At 40.4% G+C, this 13,279-nt stretch overlaps 1 protein-coding gene across 1 annotated transcript in view; it reads left to right on the top strand.

Annotated features, from left to right (window-relative positions):
• The window catches only part of PSMD1 (proteasome 26S subunit, non-ATPase 1), a 318,662-nt gene extending 309,521 nt beyond the window's left edge, over positions 1–9,141 (top strand). The window contains exons 24-25 of the mRNA XM_053710308.1: positions 8,644–8,798; positions 8,973–9,141. Of these exons, the coding sequence (XP_053566283.1) occupies positions 8,644–8,790 (147 nt within the window). The 3' untranslated portion in view covers positions 8,791–8,798; positions 8,973–9,141. The remainder of the gene's footprint in view (positions 1–8,643; positions 8,799–8,972) is intronic.
• The last annotated feature ends 4,138 nt before the right edge of the window (positions 9,142–13,279 follow it).

The following is a 13,279-nucleotide window of genomic DNA, read 5'->3' as shown; positions in this document are numbered from 1 at the left end:
AATGGGTGCAATCCTCTGCTAATAATACACTTCTTGTTAAGAATTGTTTTAATTATATCTGTATTTTTGAAGCGCTGCAGCGTTTTTATATTGCTTGTAAACTTATTGAAAGTGATTTCCAAGCTTGCTAGTTTCATTGCTAAATCTGTTTAAACATGTCTGATTCAGAGGAAACTGTTTGTTCATCATGTTCAAAAGCCAATGTGGAGCCCAATAGAACGATGTGTACCAATTGTATTGATATTGCTTTGAATACGAGGCGGAAGTTATGCAGCCTAACTCTCCTCACGTGTCAGTACCTGCGTCTCCCGCTCGGGAGATGCGTAAGATTGAGGCGCCAAGTACATCAAGGCCCTTACAAATCACTTTACATGATATGGCTAATGTTATGAAAGAAGTATTATACAATATGCCCGAATTAAGAGGCAAGCGCGATAGCTCTGGGTTAAGGACAGAGCGCGCTGATGACACGAGAGCCATGTCTGATACTGCGTCACAATTTGCAGAACATGAGGACATGAGCTTCATTCCGTCGGTTACGGTTCTGATCCGGGGAGACCGGATTTAGAAATTTCTAATTTTAAATTTAAGCTTGAGAACCTCCGCGTGTTACTAGGGGAGGTGTTAGCGGCTCTGAATGATTGCGACACGGTGGCAATCCCAGAGAAATTATGTAGGTTGGATAGATACTATGCGGTACCGGTGTGTACGGACTTTTTTCCTATACCAAAAAGGCTTACAGAAATTATTAGTAAGGAGTGGGATAGACCCGGTGTGCCTTTTTCCCCTCCTCCGATATTTAGAAAAATGTTCCCTATAGACGCCACCACACGAGACTTATGGCAGACGGTCCCTAAGGTGGAGGGAGCAGTTTCTACTTTAGCCAAGCGTACCACTATCCCGGTGGAGGATAGCTGTGCTTTCTCAGATCCAATGGATAAAAAATTAGAGGGTTACCTTAAGAAAATGTTTGTTCAACAAGGTTTTATATTACAGCCTCTGGCATGCATTGCGCCTGTCACGGCTGCAGCGGCATTCTGGTTTGAGTCTCTGGAAGAGGCGATTCGCACAGAGCCATTGGATGAGGCTTTGAGAAAAGTTAGAACCCTTAAGCAAGCTAATGCGTTTGTTTCAGATGCCGTAGTACATTTAACCAAACTTACGGCTAAAAATTCCGGATTCGCCATACAGGCGCGCAGAGCGCTGTGGCTTAAATCCTGGTCAGCGGATGTAACTTCCAAATCTAAGCTACTTAACATTCCTTTCAAAGGGCAGACCTTATTCGGGCCCGGCTTGAAGGAAATTATTGCTGACATTACGGGAGGTAAGGGCCACGCCCTTCCTCAGGACAGGGCCAAACCAAAGGCCAAACAGTCTAATTTTCGTGCCTTTCGTAACTTCAAGGCAGGAGCAGCATCAACTTCCTCCGCTCCAAAACAGGAAGGAACTACTGCTCGTTACAGACAGGGTTGGAAAAGCAATCAGTCATGGAACAAGGGCAAGCAGGCCAGAAAGCCTACTCCCGCCCCTAAGACAGCATGAAGACAGGGCCCCCTATCCGGAGACGGATTTAGTGGGGGGCAGACTTTCTCTCTTCGCCCAGGCTTGGGCAAGAGATGTGCAGGATCCCTGGACGTTGAAGATTATATCTCAGGGATACCTTCTGGATTTCAAAACCTCTCCTCCACAAGGGAGGTTCCATCTGTCGAGGTTATCAACAAACCTAGTAAAGAGAGAGGCATTTCTACAATGTGTACAAGACCTCTTAATTATGGGAGTGATCCACTCAGTTCCGCGATCGGAACAGGGACAAGGATTTTACTCAAATCTATTTGTGGTTCCCAAAAAAGAGGGAACTTTCAGACCAATCTTGGACTTAAAGATCTTAAACAAATTCCTAAGGGTACCATCGTTCAAGATGGAAACCATTCGAACCATCCTACCCATGATCCAAGAGGGTCAATATATGACCACAGTGGACTTAAAGGATGCTTACCTTCACATACCGATTCACAAAGATCATTATCGGTACCTAAGATTTGCCTTTCTAGACAGGCATTACCAGTTTGTAGCTCTTCCCTTTGGGTTAGCCACGGCCCCGAGAATTTTTACGAAGGTTCTGGGCTCACTTCTGGCGGTACTAAGACCACGAGGCATAGCGGTGGCTCCGTACCTAGACGACATTCTGATACAAGCGTCAAGTTTTCAGAATGCAAAGTCTCATACAGAGATAGTTCTAGCATTTCTGAGGTTGCATGGGTGGAAAGTGAACGTGGAAAAGAGTTCTCTGTTACCACTCACAAGGGTTCCTTTTCTAGGGACTCTTATAGATTCTGTAGAGATGAAGATTTACCTGACGGAGTCCAGGTTATCAAAGATTCTCAATGCTTGCCGTGTCCTTCATTTCATTCCAAGCCCATCAGTAGCTTAGTGCATGGAGGTAATCGGCTTAATGGTCGCGGCAATGGACATGGTGCCATTTGCGCGCCTGCATCTCAGACCGCTGCAATTATGCATGCTAAGTCAGTGGAATGGGGATTACTCAGATCTGTCCCCTTTGCTAAATCTGGACCAGGAGACCAGAGATTCTCTTCTCTGGTGGTTGTCACCGGTTCATCTGTCCATAGGAATGACCTTTCGCAGACCAGATTGGACGATTGTAACAACGGATGCCAGCCTTCTAGGCTGGGGAGCAGTCTGGAATTCCCTGACGGCTCAGGGATCGTGGACTCAGGAGGAGAAACTCCTTCCAATAAACATTCTAGAATTAAGAGCAATATTCAATGCTCTTCTAGCTTGGCCTCAGTTAGCAAAACTGAGGTTCATCAGATTTCAGTCGGACAATATCACGACTGTGGCTTACATCAATCATCAAGGGGGAACCAGGAGTTCCCTAGCGATGTTGGAGGTCTTGAAGATAATTCGCTGGGCAGAGTCTCACTCTTGTCACCTGTCAGCGATTTATATCCCAGGCGTGGAGAACTGGGAGGCGGATTTCCTAAGTCGCCAGACTTTTCATCCGGGAGAGTGGGAACTTCACCCGGAGATATTTGCTCAACTGATTCTTCGTTGGGGCAAACCGGATCTGGATCTCATGGCATCTCGCCAGAACGCGAAGCTTCCTTGTTACGGATCCAGGTCCAGGGACCCGGGAGCGGTGCTGGTAGATGCATTAGCAGCCCCTTGGGTTTTCAACATAGCTTATGTGTTTCCACCATTTCCGTTGCTACCTCGACTGATTGCCAGGATCAAACAGGAGAGGGCATCGGTAATTCTGATAGCGCCTGCGTGGCCACGCAGGACCTGGTATGCAGACCTAGTGGACATGTCGTCCTGCCCACCATGGTCTCTACCTCTGAGGCAGGACCTTCTAATTTAGGGTCCTTTCAACCATCCAAACCTAATTTCTCTGAGGCTGACTGCCTGGAAATTGAACGCTTGATTCTATCAAAGCGTGGGTTTTCGGATTCGGTTATTGATACATTAATACAGGCTAGGAAACTTGTGACCAGAAAAGTTTACCATAAGATATGGCGTAAATATTTATATTGGTGCGAATCCAAGAGTTACTCATGGAGTAAGGTTAGGATTCCTAGGATTTTGGCTTTTCTACAAGAGGGTTTAGAAAAGGGTTTATCCGCTAGTTCGCTAAAGGGACAGATTTCCGCTCTGTCTATTCTTTTACACAAACGTCTGGCAGAGAATCCAGACGTCCAGGCTTTTTGTCAGGCTTTGGCTAGAATTAAGCCTGTGTTTAAAGCTGTTGCTCCTCCGTGGAGCTTAAACTTGGTTCTTAAAGTTCTTCAGGGTGTTCCGTTTGAACCCCTTCATTCCATTGATATTAAGCTTTTATCTTGGAAAGTTTTGTTTTTGATGGCTATTTCCTCGGCTCGAAGAGTCTCTGAGTTATCTGCCTTACATTGTGATTCTCCTTATCTGATCTTTCATTCAGACAAGGTAGTACTGCGTACTAAACCTGGGTTTTTACCTAAGGTTGTTTCTAACAGGAATATCAATCAAGAGATGATTGTTCCATCATTATGTCCTAATCCTTCTTCAAAGAAGGAACGTCTTTTGCATAATCTAGACGTGGTCCGTGCTCTGAAGTTCTACTTACGGGCAACTAAAGATTTTAGACAAACTTCTTCTCTGTTTGTCGTTTACTCTGGACAGAGGAGAGGTCAAAAGGCTTCGGCTACCTCTCTCTCTTTTTGGCTTCATAGCATAATACGTTTAGCCTATGAGACTGCTGGACAGCAGCCTCCTGAAAGAATTACAGCCCATTCCACTAGAGCTGTGGCTTCCACCTGGGCCTTTAAGAATGAGGCCTCTGTTGAACAGATTTGCAAGGCTGCAACTTGGTCTTCACTTCATACTTTTTCCAAATTTTACAAATTTGACACTTTCGCTTCTTCGGAGGCTGGTTTTGGGAGAAAGGTTCTACAGGCAGTGGTTCCTTCTGTTTAATGTTCCTGCCTTGTCCCTCCCATCATCCGTGTACTTAGCTTTGGTATTGGTATCCCATAAGTAATGGATGACCCGTGGACTGAACACACTTAACAAGAGAAAACATAATTTATGCTTACCTGATAAATTTATTTCTCTTGTAGTGTGTTCAGTCCACGCCCCGCCCTGTCTTTTTTTTAGGTAGGTTCTAAATTTTAAAATTATAACTCCAGTCACCACTGCACTTTATAGTTTCTCCTTTCTCGTCTTGTTTCGGTCGAATGACTGGATATGACATGTGAGGGGGGGAGCTATATAGCAGCTCTGCTTGGGTGATCCTCTTGCAACTTCCTGTTGGGAAGGAGAATATATCCCATAAGTAATGGATGACCCGTGGACTGAACACACTACAAGAGAAATACATTTATCAGGTAAGCATAAATTATGTTTTTAGACCTCCGTGCTATTTTCAGGGCTCTTCAGGTTTGGCCTCTGTTGAAGATAGAACCATTCATTTGTTTTCAGACAGACAATAGCACAACTGTGGCATATGTCAATCATCAGGGTGGGACTCACAGTCCCTAAGCTATGAAAGAAGTATCTCGGATACTTGCTTGGGCGGAATCCAGCTCCTGTCTAATTTCTGCGGTTCATATCCCAGGTGTAGACAATTGGGAAGCAGATTATCTCAGCCATTAGACTTTATATCTGGGGGAGTGGTCACTCCATCTAGATGTGTTTTCTCAGATCGTTCAGATGTGGGGTCTTCCAGCAATAGATCTGCTGGCTTCCCATCTAAACAAGAAACTTCCCAGGTACCTGTCCAGGTCCAGGGATCCACAGGCGGAGGTGGTGGATGCGTTAGCAGTTGCTTGGTGTTACCAACCTGCTTATATTTTCCCGCCTCTAGTTCTTTTTCCAAGAGTGATCTCCAAGATCATAATGGAACAATCGTTTGTGTTGCTGGTAGCTCCAGCATGGCCTCCCAGGTTTTGGTATGCAGATCTTGTTCGGATGTCCAGTTGCCAACCTTGGCCACTTCCTTTAAGACCAGATCTTCTGTCTCAAGGTCTGTTTTTGCATCAGGATCTCAAATCATTAAATTTGAAGGTATGGAAATTGAAAGCCTAGTGCTTAGTCATAGAGGTTACAGGCTCGTAAATCTGTTTCTAGGAAGATTTATTATCGAGTTTTGAAGACTTATATTTCATGGTGTTATTGTCAATGAAGGTAACCTATTGCATGTTCCGAGACCTGCACAGGGAGTTTGGAATATTCAGGAAACAAAGATTCCAATCAATATCTTAGCACTCTGTGCCCTCTTCAAAGCTCTTCAAGCTTGGCCTCTTTTGAAGAACGAACCTTACCTTAGTTTTCAAACAGACAACATCACAACAGTGGCATATGTCAATCATCAAGGGGGAACTCAAAGCTACCTAGCTATGTAAGAAGTATCAAGGATATTTTCTTGGGCAGAAACCAATTCCTGCCTCATCACTGCGATTCACATCCCAGTTGTGGACAACTGGGAGGTAGATTATCTCAGCCGTCAATCACTTCACCTGGGGGAATGGTCTCTCCATCAGGATGTATTCTTACAAATTGTTCTGATCTGGGGTCTTCCACAAATAGATCGTATGGCCTCTCGTCTGAACAAGAAACTTCCAAGATACCTTGCAAGGTCAAGGTATCCTCAAGCAGTAATGACGGATGCTCTAGCAGTCCCTTGGTCATTCCAATATGCTTATATATTTCCTTCTCTAGTTCTACTACTCAAAATGAATTTAAAGATCAAGATGGAACAATCATCTGTATTTCTGATAGCCCCTGCATGGCCTCTCAGGATCTGGTATGCAGATCTGGTTTGGATGTCCAGCTACCCGCCATGGCATCTTCCTCTGAGACCAGAACTTCTGTCTCAAGGTCCCTTCTTTCATCCATATTTAAAATCTCTGGATGACTCTGTAATTAATACTATGATACAAGCAATAAAACCTGTTTCCAGGAAAATGTATTATAAAGTTTGGAAAACTTATATCTCGTGGTGTTCCACTCATAATTTTTCTTAGAAATTCCTAGAATTCTTCAGTTTCTTCAAGATGGTTTAGATAAGGACTTATCTGCCAGTACTTTGAAAGGACAGATTTCTACCCTTTCTTTTTTTTTTTTTTTAACCGAAAGATTGCTCATCTTCCAGACATTCATTGTTTTGTTCAGGCCTTATCTAGAATAAAACCTGTAATTAATCTCTCCTCCATGAAGTCTCAATCTAGTATTACAGTCTTTACAGGCTCCTCCTTTTGAGCTTATGCATTCTTTAGACATTAAACTACTTTCTTTGAAAGTTCTGTTTCTTTTAGCAATCTCTTCTGCTATAAGAGTTTCAGAATTATCACCACCAAAGGTGGTTGATTATAACAACATTAAAAGGGAAATTGTTGTTCCCTCTTTGTGTCCTAATCCTACAAATGATGCAGAAAAATCTTTACATTCTGTGTATGTTGTCAGAGCTTTAAAATATTATGTTGCTGTCACTAAAGATTTCAGAAAGACTAATAGTTTATTTGTCATTTTTACTGGTTCATGGAAGGGGCAGAAAGCTTCTTCTATTTCTTTAGCCTCTTGGTTAAAACTTCTGATTCACAAAGCTTATAATTAAGCGGGTCAGTCTCCGCCTCAGAGAATTACTTCTCATTCTACAAGATCAGTTGCCACATCTTGGGATTTCAAGAATGAGGCTGCAGTTGATCAAATCTGCAAAGCAGCCACTTGGTCTTTGGCTTTTACCAAATTTTACCATTTTGATGTTTTTGCCTCTTCAGAAGCAGCATTTGGTAGAAAGGTTCTTCAGGCAGTGGTCACTCGTTGATTCTGTTGCCTATAAATTTTCTTTAGGTTTTTTAGTTATTAAAAGACTTTATTTTGGATATTATTTTCAGCGAAAAAAGCTGTTTATATTTTATCTCTCCCTTTTTATTTTGTTACTCATGGTCTTCCACATCTTGGGTATTATAACCCATATGTAACAAATTGTGGACTCTCGTCACATATATGAAAGAAAACATAATTTATGTAAGAACTTACCTGATATATTTATTTCTTTCATGGTGGCAAGAGTCCACAAGGTCCTCTCCCTATTATGGATTGTTTTTTAACATAGCACATCTTTTTTTTCTGTTCCCTTTTTTATGACTTTTTTCATACTCCTTCTTTTACACCTCACTTCTTGACTATACGTTAAACTGAGATATGAGTGAGGTGGGTGGGGTATTTATAGGCTTTGAGGTTTGGGAAACTAACTCCTCCTGGTAGGAATGTATATCCCATATGTAACAAATCGTGGACTCTCGCCACCATTAAAGAAATTAATTTATATGGTAAGTTCTTACATAAATTATGTGTTTTTTGTTTGTTTGTTTTTTAAATGGTTAGTTTTGCTTATTTTTAAATAAAATTGCTCTTATTTTCACACTCCTAACCAAGCCCCAAAATTTTAGGAGAATACTGATGTATACCTACTCCAGCTTGTTTAAAGGGTCTTTTCATATGCAAAGGAGGGGGGGGGTCTGCTATTTCCCACTTGCAGTGGGTGTTCCAGCTACCTTTTAAACTGAGCTAAACTGGAAGCTTCTAAGTTAGTTTTTTTTTGTTTTGTTTTTTTAAACAGTTTTATACTGGATTTTTATATTAGTATCTGTGCATATTATTCTTTATAGTTGTGTCTGTTACATACAGTTATATGAAAATTGGTGTATACTGTCCCTTTAAAGGGAAACTCAAGTCAAAATTAAACAACATGTGCACAGTCTTTTTATATTTACACTTTGAGTCACCATTTCCTATTGATCATGTGAAAAAGATCAGACTATACATCTATGCATTTGTGGTTGGTTGAAGGCTGTCACATGATTACAGGGGGAGTGGAAATACACATAACTTTGAAATTTGTCAGAAAAAAATCTAAAACTCATTTGAGGTTCAGACTAAATGCTGTTGCATTGCCTTTTTATCTTGCATATTTTAAATATGCAAATCTACTGTATTTACTGGTCCTTTAAGCAATTCTAGAAAGAAGCAACTGATGGCTCTCAGCAGTGAAGAAATTTAATTGTAAGGGAAATAGCTGAATCAGAGCAATATAAATGTGCTGCTAAAGTCTGTATAGTCTGTTTTTAGTGACATTCCTTTTCTTTGCAGCTCTCTATAGGTGGCATCATCATTCTCCGAGATACCAGCAAGGAAGAGGAGCAACTTGTAGAACCAGTTGCAGCTCATGGTCCAAAGATTGAAGAGGAGGAGCAAGAACCAGAACCCCCTGAGCCTTTTGAGTACATTGATGATTAGAAGAGCAGGTACAGAGCTATATACACAAAGCTAATTTTTAAAACCAGCGATCAGAAACCTACCTGAAATCCTATCCTAGCCAATCGGATACTATATTGCATTATGTATAATTACAAGGATTAAAAAAGATGGATTCCCACCATTACAATTCCGTTTACGTGTTTTACTATCTCTCGTTGTAGATATGTTGTTTAGATACTGGACATCATAAAGTGAACTGCGAGCCACACGCCAGTAGAGATGTTTGTTAAATGTGTGCCACCTCTGCACTGTGTGAGAGACTTACAGCCATGGATTCAATGTTACTGATATCGACATTCTGTTTTCAAATAAAAATAAAAAATAAAAAGATTCATTTGTCAGTTGTTTTCTTCAAGTACTAAAATGTGACCACCACCTGATAGCCACCTTTCCTTTCAAAGAGAGACAGTATGGCAGGATTGAAGGAGCATAAGTTTGGAAGTAATAAAATAAATAATTTTTCTAACTTCTAAAACTCTTTCTATACCTTGGAAGATCCATAGGTTTTTTGCATTTTTTTCCTCCCCCAGTGTACAGCACAAAGTGAATGCACAGTGAATATAATGAAATGGAGTAACATTGGTAAGTCACCGGAAGCAGTAAATCCACTCTGCCCACATATACTACAGCAGTTAGTTACTTCTGAGTCTACAACTTTTGTAGAAACTGATACACCCCATAATATAGAATGAAAAACTAGTAGATTGTAGAAATACTGATATTTCTCTCACATTCTTGTGCTAATATTAATTTGCTAGTGGAGTAAATACCTTATGTCTTCATGGAGTCTCTCCCAGAAACATTCATTGTCCCCCTCTTCTACAAATACTACTACTCTTTCTGCAAATGTCAATTAAGGTGGCTGTATCCCATTTCTTTACTGATAAAGAGAGTGTGTCTTCTCTCAATAAAGCATGCTCACTGCTGAATGAGACCAGCTACATCTTGACCTCAGTCAGGCTTTGGTTATTGTCAAATAGGCTCTGATATATGAGTATTCCCTGGGTCTTTTCTCAGGGGTTTCCGATTCCTACACTACTGGCTACAACACAATTGCATACCTTGTTACATTTTAGGGGTCTTTTTGTGCTCGAAGATGGAGATCCAGAAAGTCCAAAATCTTTTAATACTTTTTGGAGTATATAACATTCTGCTATGCTTCCTATTTGATTCTTTGAGGGTTTGTTACCCTAAGTAATGCCATTCTTTTTATTAAGAGACGAGAACATTCATATGCAGAACATACATATGCAGAACATACATATGACAAAATGTGTATGTATATAGTAATGACACTTTTGTGTGCTATGCAGATCACTTTAAGGGACAGTCTATTCCAGAATTTGTATTGTTTAAAAAGATAGTCCCTTTATTAACCATTCCACGGATTTGCATAGCCAACACGGTTATATTAATTATACTTTTTATCTCTGTGATTACCTTGTATCTAAGCCTTTTGCAGACTGCCACCTTATTTAAATTTTGCATTAGCACAATTTTATCTATATGGCACACATGAACTAACACCCTCTAGCTGTGAAAAACTGTAAAATGCATTCAAGTGGCCTTCAAGAGCTTAGAAATTAGCATATGAGCCCACCTAGGTTTAGCTTTCAATTAAGAATACCAAGAGAACAAAGCAATTTTGATGATAAAAATGAATTGGAAAGTTGTTTAAAATTGCATGCCCTATCTGAATCATAAGTTTAATTTTGACTACACTGTCCCTTTAACATTTAATTGATATGATACAACGATCATATAGGAAGTGAAACACAAGGAAAGAGGCGCCGTATGTGTGAATCTGTAATAACCAGTATCAGAGATAGAGCAAGTGCAGGGTACTCACAATATGGAAAGGCACTCAGATGTGCCTGTAGATACAGGCTGGTATTTGCAGCAGACCAGCTAGCTATACAAGGCACTCCAGGATCCAAAGATAGAAATCTGTATGTCTTGGCAGACTGTGAGTGGTAGGTCCAGAAATATATGACACAGGAGCTAGGTGCAAACAAAAGCACACAACTGTGTGAATCTGTAAGGTTTCAATGGTTAATTTACAACCTGTGCAGGGTACTCACATTCTAAAGCGGCACTCAAATGTACCAATAGAGGCAGGCTGGTTTTCACAGCAAACCAGCTGGCTGTATAGGATATGAAGCAGGATACTCCACAACGGACAGGATCACCAGGTAGCTCAGGATATGGAATGATCAGCAGCAACGAGGATATATGGTTTAAAAAAGGATTTAATAGTAATAAAAACAATCATAAAATACATATATCACTCATGCATCATGAGTAAAAAACATGCAACGCGTTTCTCGGTATACACCGTTTCATCAGGCATGTAATATGTTCTAAATACACATCTTATATAAGCCTGAGCTACCTGTACACTCCCACACCCAAAAGACACTAAGAACCAATCACAATAGCCTTTTGTTTAATTGCTCATTAATTGAAGCACCTGAACACTTCTCATAGTATACCCCTCTAGGGAACAATAATAACAATTAGATAAATTAATAATAATATACCCCAATGGGAAAGATTAGTAAGATAGATAAACTTAAAATATACCCCAATGGGAGAGATTGATAAAACAAGTAGATTCATATTATGGATACACAGTGAGCAAACTGTACACGTCTAAATAAATGTGACCATATTCCATCTAGTAATCACCACACTTTGCTATTTTATATGAGGCAGCCCTACCTGTCAGTCTGCTGTGTTTACTATGAGACACAATTGTAAAGCTAGTATTTTCATATACTCCTACATATATTTCTAACCTAGTTTCTCTTTTTCATACCAAATCTTAAATGTGGATCCTTTCACAGATATTCGGCTAATCTTTAGCATTTAAACATTTAAAAACAGCTTGCCAGAACGATCATGTGAAATATGGGGTAATTACTGATTGTATAGCGTCTGACGTATAGACAGATGATAGGCTCCATTGCCTCCAACATCCGGCCAGTCAAAAACGTCAAACTCACACCCCTATTATGACATCTACTGACCTATTAAGGCTCACAATGATAATCAAAGAGAGTCCGATGCCACCCCCAACATAAACAGTGCACAGCACATTCACGTAAGGCTCCAATTCGTCAGTGCCATCAATCCATTGCTTCAAACGGACAACGTCCTCACAGCAAGCTCGTCACAGAACACACCCCCTCCTCTCTACGTCGCAACCCTAGCTTTGACAGCTAACGCCCACACACATCCGTAGATAGATCCGATCTTAAGACCCCATTCCTATAGCAAGGGATCACCAACGAAGACCACCATCCTTATCAATCAGTAGTATCGATAGCGCTAAACAGATACATAACGCTAATTCCCGTCAGAATCAATAGAGGGAACACTTAAATAAGCAACAGTCTCGAGACGTATATATCATCACATATCTGCCCAATCACAAACATAAACATTTCAGCCATTCTAAACTGCATATCCCATTGGTCAATACCATACCAATGCAGGCCATTTCTCTTAATGACGAATAAGATATTACCGAATGGGTACACACCCATTCTCTTTCTAACCATGACTATATAACAGTACTGTAAACTACAACCACGTGTGCACAAAAATAACTATTTATAATAATCATACAGAATGTCTATAATGTCCTAAATATATGGATAAATATTAAATGGTATATCATACTAGATAAATTAGAAAACTAAAAATAGCTCATCACATAAACCTCCTTGGAATAATAATAATTTTTAGTTTTCTAATTTATCTAGTATGATATACTATTTAATATTTATCCATATATTTAGGACATTATAGACATTCTGTATGATTATTATAAATAGTTATTTTTGTGCACACGTGGTTGTAGTTTACAGTACTGTTATATAGTCATGATTAGAAAGAGAATGGGTGTGTACCCATTCGGTAATATCTTATTAGTCATTAAGAGAAATGGCCTGCATTGGTATGGTATTGACCAATGGGATATGCAGTTTAGAATGGCTGAAATGTTTGTTTGTGATTGGGCAGATATGTGATGATATATACGTCTCGAGACTGTTGCTTATTTAAGTGTTCCCTCTATTGATTCTGACGGGAATTAGCGTTTTGTATCTGTTTAGCGCTATCGATACTACTGATTGATAAGGATGGTGGTCTTCGTTGGGGATCCCTTGCTATAGGAATGGGGTCTCAAGATCGGATCTATCTACGGATGTGTGTGGGCGTTAGCTGTCAAAGCTAGGGTTGCGACGTAGAGAGGAGGGGGTGTGTACTGTGACGAGCTTGCTGTGAGGACGTTGTCTGTTTGATGCAATGGATTGATGGCACTGACGAATTGGAGCCTTACGTGAATGTGCTGTGCACTGTTTATGTTGGGGGTGGCATCGGACTCTTTGATTATCATTGTGAGCCTTAATAGGTTAGTAGATGTCATAATAGGGGTGTGAGTTTTTTGACGTTTTTGATTGGC

This window comes from Bombina bombina, chromosome 4 (genome assembly GCF_027579735.1).
Source record: "Bombina bombina isolate aBomBom1 chromosome 4, aBomBom1.pri, whole genome shotgun sequence".
NCBI lineage: Eukaryota > Metazoa > Chordata > Amphibia > Anura > Bombinatoridae > Bombina > Bombina bombina.
This window is presented reverse-complemented; position numbering and strand designations above follow the sequence as displayed.